Source organism: Phycodurus eques, chromosome 12 (genome assembly GCF_024500275.1).
Source record: "Phycodurus eques isolate BA_2022a chromosome 12, UOR_Pequ_1.1, whole genome shotgun sequence".
NCBI classification, from domain to species: Eukaryota; Metazoa; Chordata; class Actinopteri; order Syngnathiformes; family Syngnathidae; genus Phycodurus; species Phycodurus eques.
In genome coordinates, this window is record NC_084536.1 from 2,229,501 (window position 1) to 2,247,644 (window position 18,144).

Sequence of the window (18,144 nt, forward strand, 5' to 3'; positions counted from 1 at the left end):
AAAATGGGCTAATACAAGCTTCATTTGACTCACTTTAGGCTAATATTTGGTCCGTTTCTCTACCTTCGCATCTTGAGGAAACTATCTCCAGAATAAGCCGCCGGCGGTCAAGTTCTGCAGGTGTTGAAGTCTTGTTGGGCTGAAGCAGGATTTCAAAACGTTAAGAAATGCATCCTTCCAATCGACCCAAAATGTAATTTAAGAAATCAATAAGTAATATGAATATTCATGTAAAATAATTATTTATTAATAAATCAAATAATCATACAACATGAACTAATAGGTCGATTACTTATTGATGTTTATTTTAATGATGTGGGGAAAAAAATTATATATAAAAATAAAGAAATACACCGATTGATGTAAAATTTCACAAGTGGTTACTAATTGAATAAATTAATATATTATTATTATTATATATTATTATACTGGGCGGCATGGTATAACAAAAAATTTGGTGAAAAAAATACTAAGATATTAATACAACTATAATAAAAAAAATGTGTGCCTTTGAAATCCAATAATCAACATGTTTGTATATTTTCTGACATTTTACAAACCAGACCAGTAATTTAATCGTAATCTTTTTTATTTTATTTTATTTTTTTATTATTCTTTTTTTTTTTTTTGCATTTTCTGTACAGTCAAGTTGAAATAATGTCCTGTTTTTCAATAAAGGGTTGGAAATTAAAAAAAATCGTAGTTTATTGATTAATTGAAAAAATAATTGACAGATTGATTATTAAAATAATCATTAGCTGCAGCCAGAATATAATTAAATGACAATACAAATACATTATATCTCTAAAGATATACCGCCGTAGTTTCTCATGTATAATGCGCACCCATGTATAATACGCACCCCCAAAGTTGACCTCAAAATTCTGGAAAACCCTTCTACCTATGTATAATCCATTTTTACAATGCATGATTATGCTTCTACCCATATGATCAAAACAAGTATTATCTGTATTTTTTTTTTTTCAAAGAATTATTCTCTTATTTTGAAATTCACAGCCCTACTTTTATTTAGTAAATTAGAAAACACACAGTTGTGCTCATATGTTTGATTACCCAGGCAGATTTTGTAAGATGGGTACAATTCTTTAAAGAAAACATGAAGGACCAGGCGAAACACATTTAATTTTATTTTAATGGAATTCAAATTAAACTGTCAAGCATTTCAGAAAAGCGTTATCATTAAACAAAACATAACCATAAAGAAATGAATGATGGTTGTTGTTCAGTCATCAGTCATATTTAAAAAAAAAAAAATAAATGAAATATTTCACATTCTGCCAGGGTATGTAAACTTCTAAGCACAACTGTACATATATGCAGTCATACGTACCCTTCATATTGGAATGAAAGTGTACAGCTTTTTCATAACCACTAGATGGCGAAGTTTTTTCCCATTTGCCCCTATACCTATGTATAATGCGCACTATTGACTTGTGTGCATTATACACGATAAATTACGGTACCTTTAAATAGAGTTCAAAACATTCAGCTAGACCGATTGCACTGTAGATTGAATAAAGATGAACATACACTGATCAATTAAAAACATTATCAGAAAAAAGTAGTTGTAGAAAATATAAAATTTCTTCTGAAATGATAATCAATAAATTCATTTATGTAATGACAATTGATTAATTAAATTGCCCCAAAGTTTATAAGGAAATGTAAAGGGTAAGATTTTGTGAGTTTCTATCACCTGACGTCTCCTAGCAACCATCTCCAAAATAGACCACCGCCCCTCAGATTCCACAGGTCGTGTGTGAGGAAGAGGAGGAGGAACAAAACCAAAAAGCCTGTGATGTCACACTTCCTCATTCACCCGAGCCCTGCCCACAGGTGGCGTCGCTGCCATCAGTCAGCTGCTTGTTACGCGCGCACACACGCACATGCTCCTCCCTGCCTGCCTGTACGATATGAACTTTGGAAGCAGTGCGTCGCAGGCTGCGTCGCTTGTGCTGCCAGAAAATTCTTGAGTGATTACTTGTTTTTTTGTTTTGTTTGTGGTGGTGGTGGACAGCTCTCATTCGTGCTCTCTTGTTCTCATCCATCCAGGACAACATTAACGTCTTCCTTAAGGCCTGCCTCAAGCTCGGACTCAAGGAGGCGCAGCTCTTTCACCCCGGAGACCTCCAAGACTTGTCGTCCAGAGTCACGGTCAAGTAAGCGGCTAACCTCTGCTCGTATGCTTCTGTTGTTTTTTTTTTTGTGTAGCATATGAATGAGACTTTGAATGTAGCTCCGCACTGGCAGCACATGAGCACATTATTAATTGCAACCGGCATCATCACTGCCCTTTGTCTGTTGGCAGAATAGTCTTAAAAGCACTTCACCAATTTCCGCAAAAGGGAATCGCAGTGGTTGGGTTAAGGTCAAGGAAGAACCTGTTGAAATTTTGTGCAGATCCGGATGTTATTTTCCAATACTGATTAAAATGTTAGTATTTTTCATTATTATTTAATGTAGTAGTGCAAAAACGTCAAAATTCAGGCATGAGCAGGTGATCTTGTTCTTTGCTCGCAGGATTATGCAAAAAAAAAAAAAAAAAAAACCTCAGCGTTCCTTTAAACATTATTGAGAGCTGGCGCATTGGCTTAACAGGAACGCAAACAATTTTGTTGCAGAACTGGATTAAAGTGCATATCCTGTTTTTTTGTTTTTGTTTGTTTGTTTTTCTCTCCCCTTTCTGTTGTTAAAATAGTTTCTATATATATGTATATATATTTTTTTCACTGTTAAAATTGCAATATTTGTGGCCAGCGGTGGTTTCTAATATGGGCAGCCACTCAGGACGGCACTCTGTGGGGGTCGGCAATATTTTTTAAATTGTTAATATTGCAAGATTGTTTTTGACATTTTCCTCTATTCGCCTGTGATGTCGTTGCGCCTTTTCCCCGGATGACTTACTTTATTAATTACTTACTCCACTTCCCTATTTGCGTGTGTAATTTTCCTCTGTTTGCTTTTGTCGTTATCGTGTCTTTTCTCGGCATTGCTGACTTCTGGCTTCTGATTGGCTAAAATACACTTAAGATTTGAGGTTATAGTGCCACATGTTGTTTTGGCATGCTTTTTTACGGGAACTGGTTTTTAGTTTTTTTCCCACTTTTGTCTATTTTTTCCAATATGCATTTTTGACAGCAGTATTACATTAGAAACTACTGACCCAGAAAAGACCGCATGAATTTTTTATGCCAAAGTGCCAGGATTTATTTTTCGCATTTGTAAACATTCCAAGAATTCTTTTTTTTTTTTTTATTCGACCACCAATAAAACTTTGTTTTTTTCCCCCGATGCTTGTTGTCACTGCAAAACAATTATCAATTTTAATTTCCATTTGAAAAGTGCACGAATCTAAATGACGAAAACAAGCATATGCAGCGTGTGCGTTATCTACTGTATGAATGTGCACAATTTGGTGCTGATCCAAATTGGGATTGTTTGGCTTTGGCTTTGAAGCGCCATTCTAGTTTGACATGTATGTTCACGTTGAAGTTATTTGTTTCTGATGAAGTATGATTCACTGATGCAATCTCTGGTATGTTTTGATCCCATCACTTTCTTTGGTTGGAAGTAACATTCAGTTCAGAGGAATAAAAGTGAGGCCCTCGTCTGGGTTGAAGGTGCAATACAGTCATTTAGTTGTTTTTTGTTGTTGTAGTATTGCCAGCAGAGCGGCATGTCGAACAACTTGTTCGCTTTTTGCCCTCAGGTGAGGCCGCAGGAGAGAGCCGACTAGGTGAGGCACACTTTAGAGCAGTGGTTCTCAACCGTTATCACCTGGGACCCGCATCTTCCTATTGTTGCGAAGTTGCAACCCGCTTTCATAGAAATTTAGAACAAAGATTTTGGGGGGTTTAAAGATAGCCTCTGAAAACATAAACAGAATATTATATTTTTAAATGCCGTTTCAAATGGGTTTGCCGCAGCGCCAAAGGCATATTGCTTGCCATGACATCGGCCAGCCAAAGGCTGAACTGCACTGTATTTGTTTACAGAATCAACTAGTGGCTTGAGCACAAGGAATAAATATTTCTTGTCGCTTTTCTACCATTTTCCGTGTGGGAACCCGGTACGCCTCCGTGCTGTACTGAAGAAAATCAGAATAGGAATAGACTACTAGCTGTCTGCGACCCACTTTTGGGTCCTGACCCACCAATTGAGAATCACTGCTTTAATGGACGTACAGGACAGGTGCTGAGCGAGCAATCATATTTTCACATGCTTGTCAACATGGAAGATGGAGCTGAGGCCAATACCTTGTAATTGTTGTTTTATCGGCACTCTAATGACAGCAGGCTGCTTCATGGTCCATGGAGGGGGTACCATTAGGACTCTGGGGGGAGACTTTTCCAACCCAAAATAAAAACTAGAATAATATACCTCTTCATTAAAAAAATAATCGTACAAATATGATCAAATACACTCCATATCTATCTACGCAATAAATAATCATTCAAATGTAATTTTAAAAAAAAATACAAAGCAGAGAATCTGAGCACAAAACACAACTGTACCTAGTGTATTGTCCTTTCTTCTTCTTCTGTGGTGTTGATTGGCAAAGCAGTTTAATGGCGCATTAGCGCCACCAACTGGTAACGTCCTTTCACTGCAAGGAAACCTGCTTTTGATTGGCCGACCGGTTTTATCATCATTGCTGATTCTGACAAAGCTGCAAGATTGATGACAAACTATTGAATTTTGTTTACTGTTGCTTTGTTAACTTGGTATTTAATAACGCTGCTTTCACTTAATCCACAATTTCCCTCGATATCCTTTGGATGTTATCCCGCCTTTTCCCAGGGAATGAACTTGTGGCCTTGGCGCGTCGTAACAGCGCCCGTCCTGTCACGCGTCTGTCATTGAGCTCCTTCTCACAGGCACTTTCCAGCATTTTTTCTTTTTTTTTCTTTCCCATGATCCACCCGGGGTGGGATTAGCCATGCTTGGTTGCCCCAGAAAGTGATGTTGAAAGCACATAAAAGACAGAGAGATCAACTGTACGTACGCTAAACAAACAAATCTGCCATGTTATCGTGACACACCCTCCGAGCCAACAATGATGCCCTATGGTACAATATGATATCAGTGCGTCAAACACTTTTTCTTTATGGAGCTTTGGAATGAGTCGTAAACTCGTCGCTTATCTTCTCGGCTACTTCCGTTTCTGTCGTTTTGTTTCATGTCTTACGTTGTTAACAATACTGTACATTGTATCTGTTTCCGTTTGTATCAGTCTTGTAATAAACCACATAAAAACATGCAGACATGAAGAAAAAAGGAAGAAAGGCAGTGAAGAAAAATCCAATACTGTACATCAAGGGTGTACATTGTAATTTAGTTATTTATTGTTTCATGCAGGGGGTGGGGGTAATATAGGAGGAGGTCTGCCGTAGTCCCATGTGAACACCAAGTGAAGCGTGAAAAGGCTTTTAACCCCAATAGATACTTGACATACTACATGTTGTAATATATATTCTTTTAATCGAGCTGAATTGTTTGTTTTGGGGGAAATTATCAAATATAATGTCAGCAAATATTGAACCTTGTCCACTCTGCAGTTGATTACAACATCTCCACCAGCCGCTGTTTGAGGGGAAACAGTAGATGCGCTGCATTTACGCCAATGGACTTTTTTTCAATTTACTGGTTCACTTTGCCATCGCACTTGTTCTGGTTCAGCTCTCTTTGCCACCATGTGAGAGAAGGAGAGAAGTGGTAGAAGAAGGTGGAACCCCCGTCCTATTTTTAGGCTGTCCGGGGTTGGTTTGACAAGCAGGATTGATCGGAATGGTATCGTAACTCTGAAAAGGAGCTTTTAATAGCGTCCTCGAATGCCCCCCTGCATTCTGCAATGCATACGGGGGTGCGCTTACTTATCCCTCTGTGTGCTGAGAGGGTCTTTCATTGCGAAAAGAGACTCGAGTAGCATGTGTTTGAATTTTGGGGGGGGTGGGAAGAAGTCAAAAGTGTCGATATTGGGCCGTGTTTCCCATGACAGGAATTTATTAGTTGAGATAGTGTAACTCATAAAAAAGCAGGCAGTAACACTGGGAGGAGTTAAGTTAAGGAGTCAGGCGTTTTCATTTCACTTGATCAGAGCGCGCGCGGCAAGAGAAAGTGGCCTCCAGCAGCTGTTTTTGCCGCATGTCCTCCATTGTGACCAGTGCTATTCTCAGCCTCAATTTCCCTTTGGCACGGCAAAGTCCCTCTAAAGCACCCTCGTTGCACTCCAGGCCTGTAGACCTTTCATTTTATGGGCCCCCCCAAAATATGATTAGCTATAAAGCAGCGATACACATTCAGTCCCTCTGCCAAGCACAATGGAAGGGGTTGTTTTCACCTGCGTATGTTCGCATGTTTACTGAAACTGCTAAAAAGTAACTCAATCTGTTCCAAAGTTCGACCTCTGATTTCTTTGTATTTTTGAATGTTTAAGTACATAACTAGCTTGTACTAGCATGTTGTTTATTGTAGCTTGTACCAGCTTGTTGTAAAATAGCTACAAGCTAATAGTAGTTTGTCCTAGCATGAAGCGTAGGAACCAAAATGTGTCCATACTACCGATTTACACACAATAGCACCAAAAACAAACATCCATCCATCCATCCATCCATTTTCTGAGCCGCTTCTCCTCACGCGGGTCGCGGGCGTGCCGGAGCATATCCCAGCCGTCATCGGGCAGGAGGCGGGGTACACCCTGTACTAGTTGCCAGCCAGTCGCAGGGCACATACAAACAAACAACCATTCCCACTCACATGCACACCTACGGGCAATTTAGAGTTGTCAATTAACCTCGCATGCATGTTTTTGGGATGTGGGAGGAAACCGGAGTGCCCGGAGAAAACCCTCGCAGGCACGGGGAGAACATGCAAACTCCACACGGGCGGGGCCGGGGATTGAACGCCGGTCCTCAGAACTGTGAGGCAGACAATCTAACCAGTCGATCACCGTGCCGCCAAAAACAAAGAAACAAAAAACTAGTTTGATACTCCCATAATCAGCTGCGACATCACAGACAGGAAAACTTAAATCGAGCAATGTTTGTTTTCATCATTAAAAATGCTAAAAGTAAAACACACACACATCCATTTAAAGAGTGCCGTGCTTCAATCCAATGTTTTTTCCTAGTATCGATAGAATTGATTGATCTACCTTTTACACCCAATTTAAATCGATTTATGTACTGAATGAATCGTTACAACCGTACTAGCTCGTATGGCGTATCTTTAAGAGTGACACGACCTTTTAGTTCTGCCCAGTCCGTCACATTTCTTGAATTATCCATCCATCCATCCCTCCATTTTCTCTACCGCTTATCCTCACTAAGGTTAGATTTTGTTTTATTTTAAACCTGACACATATAACGATATTCCTGTAAGATTGTGTAATATTATTCCCAAAAAACATGTTGATTCAACCTTAACAGATGTTTCTTTCTATCTGGAGTTGAATAAATGAACACCGACAACTATTAGCACAGGCAAAATACAGTAAAACATATCAATAGGAAGTTAAAAGCAAGAAGTGTTTGAACCCTCATCCAAAATATTTTGAGAATTCCAACGCTACCCGACTGGTTTGCCATCGAAACGGGATGTGTTGCAACAGTACGTCAACGATACTGACTTGTGTACGGGTTACATTGAAACATTACAAGGCTGCGGACTGGGTAAGGATTGTAACAATTGTTCCTATGAACTTGTAACATACGCATGAACTTTTGCACTGCTGCGGCAGCCATAAAAGCTTTATCAGACGTGTGTGTGCTGACCTTTGAGCTTTGTGGTGAACCTATTGCATCACGCCTGTGATAGCTGCCCTCCGATAGAAGAGCTGTTATCCAGAAAAGAAAAAAGGAAGAGTTGCTATCAGTGACGTGAAGTACAGACAATATCAAACGTGTTGTATAGCAATCGCGAAGGTTGTGGCAGAGTTGCCAGTGATTAGAAGAGCATTTTGTACCTTCTAAGATGACATTTGACCAGGCCTGATTCATCATACTGGAAGCTGTGATTCCCCGCCGACTTAACGCCAGCTCTTTCCTTTTTCTTTTCTTTTTTTTTTTGTTTTTTTTTTTTTGTTTGGCTGACGGGGAAATTAAAGTCTTCCAGATGAATCATGGAAACTATTTAACTTCTCCACGGAGAACAGCCTTCAGACGAGTATAGCTTGTACTACCTTGTAGCTTACAGGTTTAATATATAGTAGTTGATAGTTTGTAGATTGTACTAGCTTACAGCTTACTATCTAGTAACCAGTAGTTAGTTGCTAATAGCTAGTATTAACTTGTATGTTGTGAACAATATCGCTTGAGGGATTATGCTACATACAGTCAACTGAATAAAATTAAAATCAAATGATTTGATTGGAGCTTGCTAGCTACTGGCTTGTAGTTATTTAGCTTGGAGTATGTACTAACTCGTTGGTTTAAATTGAATTTCCCTTGAGGAGTTAAAATATGTATAATAATTAAAATGAATAGCTTCTAGATTAGTAGCTACTAGCTTGTAGATTTTACAAGCTTGAGTTCTTAAGCATGTACTGAGTAGAGTTACTCTAACGTAGAACTAGTAGCCAGTGTTACATTTCTCGTAGCATTCCAGATAAATGTAAACACAAAGCACAACTGACAACCTAAATAAGATGTTTGTCTTTCTTTAGAGGTGCGTTGTATTGCGTATGACAAAAGAAACCGGCAAATGACAGCAAACGTCATCTTTTTTTGACACTGTCGTTCTGAGCATTATTATCAGAAATGTTTCTTTATCCCGTGCAGGGGTACCTCATGATATCTTGAAGGGTCCGAAGTCACGCCGGCGGTCGCCATTTAATGGAGCCAATGATTGACAAGCAGTGGTTACATTGTCCTCTGATTTCTTCATTTTTACAATTGTTGGCTGCGTATCAAATTTGGAAATGTTCCAGAAGGAATGCTTGTTATTACCACAAGCGGTACAGCACACCCACTAGTGCTCCTATGTGAATGCAAATCATGCGGACAAGAGTTGCGCGTGTGTGTGTCGGGTGTGGCAGCTTCATGCCTTCCTACGTGGCGTCACTGGGAAGTGCGGCAGCGGCGTTGGCAAGGGCGAACACACCATAAACATAAACGAGGGTGGTATTATTCATGGTAAAACACCAGACCTCATTCACTCACTCTTTTTACACTTGATGACGCAACGCAACGCCTGGCACGGTTGCCTCCTCTGTTCAAGTGTTGGATTGTATTTTGTGTGTGCGTGCATGCACTTAATTGTGTTTTTAAAACATATAGTGTGTATAGTTGTGCTTATGAAATCAGTGAGGTGCTCCAGAGAACACAGAATTTAGTTTCTGCAAACTAGTAGCCAATTAAAATATTTATTTTACTTAGTTAATTAGACTTTTGCTACTGAACCTCAGCGTACAGCGTGGGCACATCAGGTTTCTAGACGTGACCTTCATTTTCACACACGATTGTAAAGTGTGCGGTGTGAGCAATCTTTGTTTTTATAGTTCCTGTAGCAATAAACATTTTATTTCAGGAGCTTGTCTTTTCTTGGATTTATCCATGGTTTTCTTTACTTTTTTTCCCTACTTTGTTTTAAATGTTCTGTTTTTCTTTGTTTTTAATTGCTTTTAATCATGAAAAGCACATTGAGTTACCATGTGTATGAAATGCGCTATATAAATAAATTTGCTTTGCTTTGCTTACTGACGATAGAAGCTCAATCTTGTTGCTAGGTGTTGCACATAAATGCATTTGATCTTCAAATTGAAAATTCCATTTGAAAATAATAAAATTTTGAAAATGTTATTTTTTTTAACTTTAGGAAAACATTTAGATTTAATGACTTTAAAAAATATATTTTACAAAACAACCTCACATTTCTTAAAAACAATTGTGCCTCATTTTGTCTTCTAAGTGTGTGCATAATGACTGATCTCAGTGATTGTATTTTAAAGCGCAAAACTTTAAGTCACATGTATTTGGAACTGAGAAATATAGTATTGCACTTTCAAATCAAATCAACTTATGAAGATCTGGGAATTATCATTCAGTTTTCTTTATATGCATAATAATTTCCCAACTTATCCTTATTTCCCCCCACCACAAAGTCTTATGTAGTTTTTCATTTTGAAATTCATACTGCGGGCCAAAACCAGTGCACGAGGGGGTACAATTTGGCCTATAAACTCCCCCCCCATAAGTACTTCTGCACAATATAACAGAGTAGAATACTAACCACACTGCCGAGTCACACTGACTGTCAGCTGATTGTAAAACAGTGACGCTCTCAGGATTTGGACCCACTAAAATAGTTATTTAAATTTGCTTTATTTTTAGTCTTTCCCAGTGGAAACTTACTACCACCAGCTCCATTAGAAGAAGCGGCATGCAGTAGTTCTAAATAAATATTTCATGGCTGTGTGCATTTGTACTGTATAATTAGCATACTTGAAATAAGTGGGTGTGAGATGACACTTCCTGTTTGGGAAGTTTAGCTTTTTCTCATCATAAAATGTTTAATGCGCAGTATATTCTGTGACATAACAGCTTAAGATACGAGTGGTGGGTGGATCGATCCAAATATTGATATTGATTCCAACATCAATTTTGACGTTGCTTTCGTTCCTATCTGCTCTACTGCAGTTTCACCAAATATAGGGCAATATTTCTTTGACAACAAGGCTTTGGCGACCTCTGACCTGACAGCAAAAAAGCCAAGTCACTTCTATACATTTGTTTCAGAATGCCATACATAGAGAAATGCTTTTTTAAACCTGTTCTGGAGTGATTATTTTGTGCAGAAATGTTCTTATTACTATTTCGTTGTTATTTTGTTTTGTTGTCGTACTAGAGCGGCTCCAACTACTGGAGACAAATTCCTTGTGTGTTTTTGACATACTTGATTATAATATTTTTTTCCCACTCTCTCCTTTAAACATTGCCCAAATTCTGTCTTCGGTTTTCACTACTTAATAATACAAAGGGGGGGGCGGGGGGGGGGGGGGGGGAGGCAACTTATGGTCATGGAAATTCAGTCAGATTTAGCAATTTGATGATGCATCAACATTGATTACAAAAGCTCTGTATTTCTTAGTATATGATTGATGGCAAGCCTTGCAGTATCTCACGCCATTATTACTAACCACTTGAACTTGTACAGTTGAGCCCAAGTTTATTGCCAAGAATGTGTGCATCACAAACAAGGAATGTGTGTAGTTCCAACGCCAGCATTTGTTATCAAATTCATTCATGTCATTGTTACTGTTGAATCAAGCAACCATCCTTGTTTTACACTCCACCCACACCCAAGCAGGGGTACCGGTCAGGTCGTGAGCAACGATCACATTAAAGCGGGCAGGGCATAGGGCATGATGGCACGAATGCACAGCATGAGTGTACATTTACAGTATCTTGCCACTGGTGTACTGTGTGGGTCATTATCATTGTTTATGGGTCTCCCTGAACAGAGGCGACACACAGTCGATTGCAACTGTACACAATGTGCATACAGAAAGTAGTTGTTTTCACTGCACAGACTGACACTGTCAGCTTTGTTTTGTGACACGGGTGATATTCAACACTTTTGGGGGGGGGGGGATGCTCCACAGCAAAGCCCTGTGTGCTGAAGTTAACCAGTGAAAACACCTAATTGTTTAAAATTCACTTTCACACAAGTATAAAATGTCGATTACACATGCATTATAAAACATTAAAGGATAGGATGGGTTAGAATTAGGGCAGGTTACGGTTTGTGGGATTCATATTAACGCCGGCACACTTAAGTCACATACTTCTTTTCCCTTTTGGAAATAGTAGAGCGTGTTCGACCGGGATGCAGCAGCCAATCGAATTGCAGCAGTGCGTGTCCTGCAGCGAGGAATATTGGAGCGGGGCGTGTCCTGCCTAGAACACGAGTGGGATTCCTAATAATGCTTCTCTGAGTCTTATGAAGCCAATGGGAATGGAAACACAGCTGGGAAGTAGAAACGGTTTCATGTGTGATAAGCATGTGGCAGTTAGCCAGTCGTCAGCTAGTTCAAAGCTAACATACCAGTCTACTTTACTCAGTGTTCCAATACCATCTCCGGCTGAGAGTCATATCAAGGCAGTGGGAATGAGATCAAAAATGGCAAGTAGAAACCTGCTTCACAAGTGACAAACATGGCATCGACCAGTTTTGGATAGCTGGAAGCTAACGCAGCAGTCTTCATCTTGATGCTGTGCTCCTTCCTGCCAAACAGCACAAAGACAGGAAGTAGGAACCTGTTTCACCTGTGTTGAGCATAGATTTAAACAATAGGTAGAAACGACATTCCCCTTTGAGCTGCGTGCCTACGGTGACGCAAAGCTAGTGGGGGCAAAGTGTCGGCACATTCCATGATTGCGGTTACCATTAAAACCAAAATAAGGATGCCTGCACATTGTGCTGCACACGGTTGCACACATTGCTATACAATAACAACTGCGAATAACCTTTCACATGGAAAAATATTGTTTTGGCTCTTATTTCAAATGTTCTATATTGATAGCACACACTTTTGTCTTAACGAAAAAGTAAACCTCATGAAAATTCATTTATTTTTAATGTACATGTATTGCCTTAGATGGGAACGTCGCCCCACCAACTTTCTTGACTTACTTACTTATGTTGCAATACCGATATAGGATCGAAAGTGAACAAGTTGGGGATTGGGACATGTGTAGTATCTAGTCTTCTCTTCATATCTGTGGTGATATGTCAGCTAGTCAGATTGCAGTTATTATGGGAAGCTAACATAGCAGTCTACATCTTCTCTGTTTCTTTTTGTCAAACAGCACAAAGACAGATGGTACAAGCCAGTCTCACAAGTGACGAACATATGGAAGCTAGCCCCTCAGCAGCTAGCTAGCAAGTGCCCACTGCAAGAATCTAATGTTGCAGGCAACATCTTCACTCAGTGCTGTGCGTTTGTCAGCACAAGCAGATTGACTCAAAAGTACCACACCAGTCACTAGTGATGCCAGTAACGCATTACTTAGTGACACATTTCTCTAATATGACCACTTTTTTGAGCAACTTACACAGTTGGTAAGCCACCAGCTAACTTGCAAAATGGCAAACATCACCGATTGGTTATCATACAACCCACAGTCAGGGCTTTATGAAATAAAAATGCTGGGAAGTGTGCGGCTTCACTCTCGCTATACTGGTCATTTTCCTTCATAAAAAGTGAAGAGTAAAAAGTTCGAGTTTATGATTGTTGTTGAGTTGATTATTCATTACCTCCTATCGAGCGGTGAATAGTCTGGATCGCAACGCAGCCGCAATGGGTCAGTACACACTGCATTGTTTTTGTGTGCATCTCTGAATAACTGTGAGTACACTGTCCATTCACTTAGTAAATCTATATTTCCTCATTTGCCTCGCTTTTTTGTGTGCGGCAGTTTCTGTATTTTATTTTGCCTGGGTCACATATGTGATTGACAGCTCCTGTTCTTCCTATTCTTTGATGTTCGTTTCGTACATATTAATGTGACTAAGTTACTTATAATCTAACTTAGTGTCTCTTAAAATCAAGTAATCACTAAAGCGGCTAAATTACTTTTCAAGGGAGCTGTGGCAACACTGCCAGTCACAGAAGATCACGTCAAAGCCCTTTGTTCACAAAAAGCTCTTTCGGGAAGCAGCTAGCACGGGAAGCTAAAATAGCGCCACACGGCGCGCCTTAGTTTTTTTCCCAGTTATTTGTTAATTTCATTCATTCATTCATTCATTCATTCATTCATCTTCCGTTCCTCTTATCCTCACGCGGGTCGCAGGCGTGCCGGAGCTTATCGCAGCTACCTTCGGGCGAGAGGCGGTGTACACCCTGCACTGGTCGCTAGCCAATCGCAGGGCACAAATAAACAACCATTCGCACTCACATTCATACCTACGGGCAATTTAGAGTCTTCAATCAACCTACCATGCATGTTTTGGAGATGTGGGAGGAAACCGGAGTACCCGGAGAAAACCCACGCAGGCACGGGGAGAACATGCAAACTCCACACAGGCGGGGCTGGGATTTGAACCTCGGTCCTCAGAACTGTGATGCACCGTGCTGCCTTTGTTAACCGTGCTGCCTTTGTTAATTTATAAAGGTAAAATTAATACAGTCCTTTACAAAGGACCCAACAAATCAGCAGTTCCCTTTGAATCCCGTGATAGTGTTTTCAGCAACACGTTTGTGTGTGCGCGTGCTTGCTTGTGTGTGTGTGTGTGTGTGTGAGAGAGAGATGTTTTCGCAGCCTTTTGTGTTGTTGTGTGAAGGGCGGGCAGTGTAGTCCAGCCTGTGCTCTCACTTTCTAGCTCTTTCAATGACTAGCGTAGGACGCTGCTATTTTGTTGTCCACACACACACGTATACATGCACACACAGTGACCTCTCTTTTCTGCCCTTTTCACACTCACAGTGACGAAGAGACCGACCGGAGACTCACAAATGTAAGTTGTCTTTTGTTGGTCGGTGACAATGAAGGTCATCCTCCCCCGATGATTTAAAAATGTTTGTCATTTTGTTTATAGCACACAGTGGGTTGATTTTAAAAAACACCAAAAATAAAACAATAAAAATATGCTAAGTAGTTATTTAAAGCCGACATAGCAAATTTATTTTTAAAAAGTTATTAGTATGAGTGTAATATCTTTTAATATGCCGCAGGCCAACACAAAAAGATATGTGGGTTGCAAATGGCCCCTGAGTCAGACCCCTGAAGTACTATACATTAAGTATATTGTTAGATTTACTGTTAAATTTTCAATTGTTTCTTGAAAAATCCGACTCATAGTCGTTGTATGTCCACTAGTCAGATGGTGAATTGTTCAGTTAGTTAGTCAGCCTGCTAGCTTGTTAGTTCATTGATTTCTTTATGTATTTTTCAATTCCGTGAACACTCTGCCAAACCTCAACGATGTGATTGTTTGTTTGCATGCTACAGGTGCTGATCACCCTTTATTGGCTGGGTAGAAGAGCTCAGGGCGAGCGTTCCTACGATGGCCCTTACCTGAATTTCAAGGCGTTCGAGGGTTTACTGGGCACGGCACTTCACAAGGTGACACTCTACATCTGTCAATTAAAACATGCACTTAATTCTTTACGAGTGTTATTTCAATCCTCTTTCACAGCCACTGAACAATTGCATTGCTGTAGGCTCCCTTGGTATGTGCGGGATAACATGGCATAGCCTCCATGCCAGGTGGGGTGCCCAAGCTAAAGGCGTACCTGTGTTAAGTCATATTTGATCCCAAGGCTTCACTGGCCTATTTAAGTGTCGTTTGCTACCTTGCTCACTCTCGTCAACATGTGACTCAACTGGTTTGGGCGCATTTTGTGCATGTAACAGTAATATTTTAATGCTCCTCGAACTGGGATTGGCTGCATTGACTTTGTGAGTGTGCAATGCCTATTTAATTGTAAATTAACTTCTTCTTAACAGTGTTTAACAGTGACAGCCATTTTATTTTTGGGGTGGTTAGATTGATTGTGTTAGATAGTCAGCCAACTAGTAGTTAGTTATTCAGCTCATAAGTTACATAATGGCGGCACGGTGGACGACTGGTTAGCACATCTGGCTCACGGTTCTGATGACCCGGGTTCAACTCCGGCCTTGCCTGCGTGGAGTTTGCATCTTCTCCCCATGCCTGCGTGGGTTTTCTCTAGGTACTCCGGTTTCCTCCCACATTCCTAAAACATGCGTTAATTGAGACCTTTAACATTGGCCGTAGGTGTGAATGTTTGTCTATATGTGCCCTGCGATTGGGTGGCGACCAGTTCAGGGTGTACCCCGCCTCTCGCCTGATGTCAGCTCGGATAGGCGCCAGCACGCCCGCGACCCTATTGAGGAGAAGCGGTACGGAAAACGGATGGATGGAAGTTACATAATACATTGTGTTAGCTAGTCAGCCAGTTAGTTTGTTTGTTTGTTCATTAGTTTATTTTTCTCATTCATTAGTTAGTTCCCTAACTGCGTAGTCTTATAGTTACTCAGCTAGCTAGTCAGATAGTATGGTAGCCTAGCTGTTCATATTGTTAGATATTAAGCTAGTTATTTATATAATCAGTGTGTCAGCTCGTCAGTGATTTACTGTATTTGTATTTGTTCATTATTAGCATGCTAGATAGTCAGATATTTAATCATTCAGCTAGTTAAATTGTTAGCTAATCAGTTATCTAGTTAGCCAGCTAGTTTGTTTTGCCAGTTCGCTAGTTAGATACCTACTCAGCCACTTTGTTTTTGTTTGGTCACTTATCTAATAAGTTCCTAAGCGAGTCAAACAAGTTGAGCAGTTAGTCAGTTAGCTAGTCAACCAGCTAGTTGTTTTCGTTATTCACTAGACAGCTAGCTAGTTAGCAAGGCAGTTAGCAAGTTAGTTCATGTTTTTAGTTCGCTTTTCAAGTTTATTGTTTTGCCTTGTTTGTCAGTTGGCTAATTAGCTAATTTGTCAGTTAGTTATGAGGTATTGATTGGCATTGTGGTTATTGTGTGTGTTGTCTTTGCAAAGCATGAAGCGGTTTTACGGATTTACGTTTCGAATGCCGTTTGTTGGTCGTTGAGCTAGCAAGTTTAGCATTTTTCCGGATAGTGGTGCAGACCGAGGAATTTATTTTTACTTTTTCAAAGCTAACAATCTGCTTGCATTGGGGAGGTGACCCCTGTACCATACCACTCAGGCTGCAAAGTGTCAAAAAAAGTTAGTTATTTCTGTCTTCAATAGGGAGCACACTGAAGTGAATTGAACTGAACTTGTGCTTGTTGGACACTGAGGATTTGTGTAACTGTTAAAGCGAGAGGCCTGAGTTCATTCTCCACATGGGAGTGCTCTCAAACACACCCACACATGCCGGAGCTAAATATTATAACTGCTTGTAATAATGTTTTTTTATTATTATTTTTTTCTCCTCCTCACAATCTGCATGGGTGTGTGTTGAAAGGCTCTCCAAGAATTGTCTGGTCATAAAGGCAACAGCGTCCAAGACAGCGATTTGGGTGACAACTGGTATTCAGAGCGAGAGGAGCTTCATCAGTTAAGAGGCAGCGAAGGAAGTGGAGCTGGACACAGGAGAGACGACTCCTTGGACAGCTTGGACTCTCTGAGCTCTCAACCGCTGAGCATCTCATCGGACGCCACGCTCAAAGGCAGCAGCGAGGGTAGGAAACGGCTTACTGACAGCCCACACCGTGTTATACTCCCGTTCTTTCTTTTTCAAAGTTTACCTTAAATATTTAACCTCATCTTGCTGGATTGTCAAATATTTGTGAGGCAGCAAGACGCAAAAATGTTGTCTTTGTGAAAACAAACAGCTGCCGCCCTCTAGTGGTTCGTTTCAGCAAGGGAATGTTTTTGCTGGACGTTCACTGGCGATCATCAAGCATGATAAACGGGTGTGTGTTAAAAAGGAGAGTCTTGCAGTCACATTGTGGTCCATCCGCCCCCCTCAATCGGAGAAGTGAGACATTCCACAGTGCTCCACGCTGACTTGTAAATGAACAGGCTTCCAAAAGAGAAAAAAAGGTTCCATACTCTTGCCAGAACACACGGTTTTCCCCCTTCTATTCACACCGTCTTGTTTTCTACAGCCAATGTTATTTGCCTCTTCAAGTCAATCCACCCCAAAAGTTACACTATGCTATTTTTGGAAGGGCCAACATAGCTGTTATTCTTCCAGAAATCCGGCCATATAGGACGGCATATGTTTTACATAGCCAGAGAATATCTTTTGTTAAACCAGAGCTATCAATCAACTCTTTCATGCAACAAATACTCAACATTGTTTCTTTATTGTTGTGATCAATTTGTTTTGTCAGTTTCCAGCAGAACTAGCTCAAACATCAGTTCTTTATCTCTTCCACCCGCCAGGTTGTTGCAGCGACGCCGAGGCCGACGCAGCCTTCAGGATGGCCGATAACAAGGAGTCTCTTACTTATCGCCGCTCCGTTTCCCTCACGCCGAAGGTCACCACCCAGTTCAACCAGTTCCTGCCCACTAAAGACAAGGCCACGGGATACGTGCCCGCTCCGCTGAGGAAGAAACGGGCCGAGCGCAACGACGACAGCCGACGCAGCTGGGCCAACCCCGTTCACGGGGAGGAGGACGACTTCCCGATCACTAGGT

At 40.6% G+C, this 18,144-nt stretch overlaps 1 protein-coding gene across 7 annotated transcripts in view; it reads left to right on the plus strand.

Moving 5' to 3' along the window:
- lmo7a (LIM domain 7a) overlaps nucleotides 1-18,144 on the plus strand; it is a 62,657-nt gene that overhangs the window by 21,767 nt on the left and 22,746 nt on the right. For all 7 annotated transcript variants that reach the window (XM_061692947.1, XM_061692950.1, XM_061692948.1 and 4 more), the window contains 5 exons: nucleotides 2,074-2,180; nucleotides 14,445-14,475; nucleotides 14,970-15,083; nucleotides 16,964-17,180; nucleotides 17,890-18,142. In XM_061692947.1, coding sequence (XP_061548931.1) covers nucleotides 2,074-2,180; nucleotides 14,445-14,475; nucleotides 14,970-15,083; nucleotides 16,964-17,180; nucleotides 17,890-18,142 — 722 coding nt within the window. The remainder of the gene's footprint in view (nucleotides 1-2,073; nucleotides 2,181-14,444; nucleotides 14,476-14,969; nucleotides 15,084-16,963; nucleotides 17,181-17,889; nucleotides 18,143-18,144) is intronic.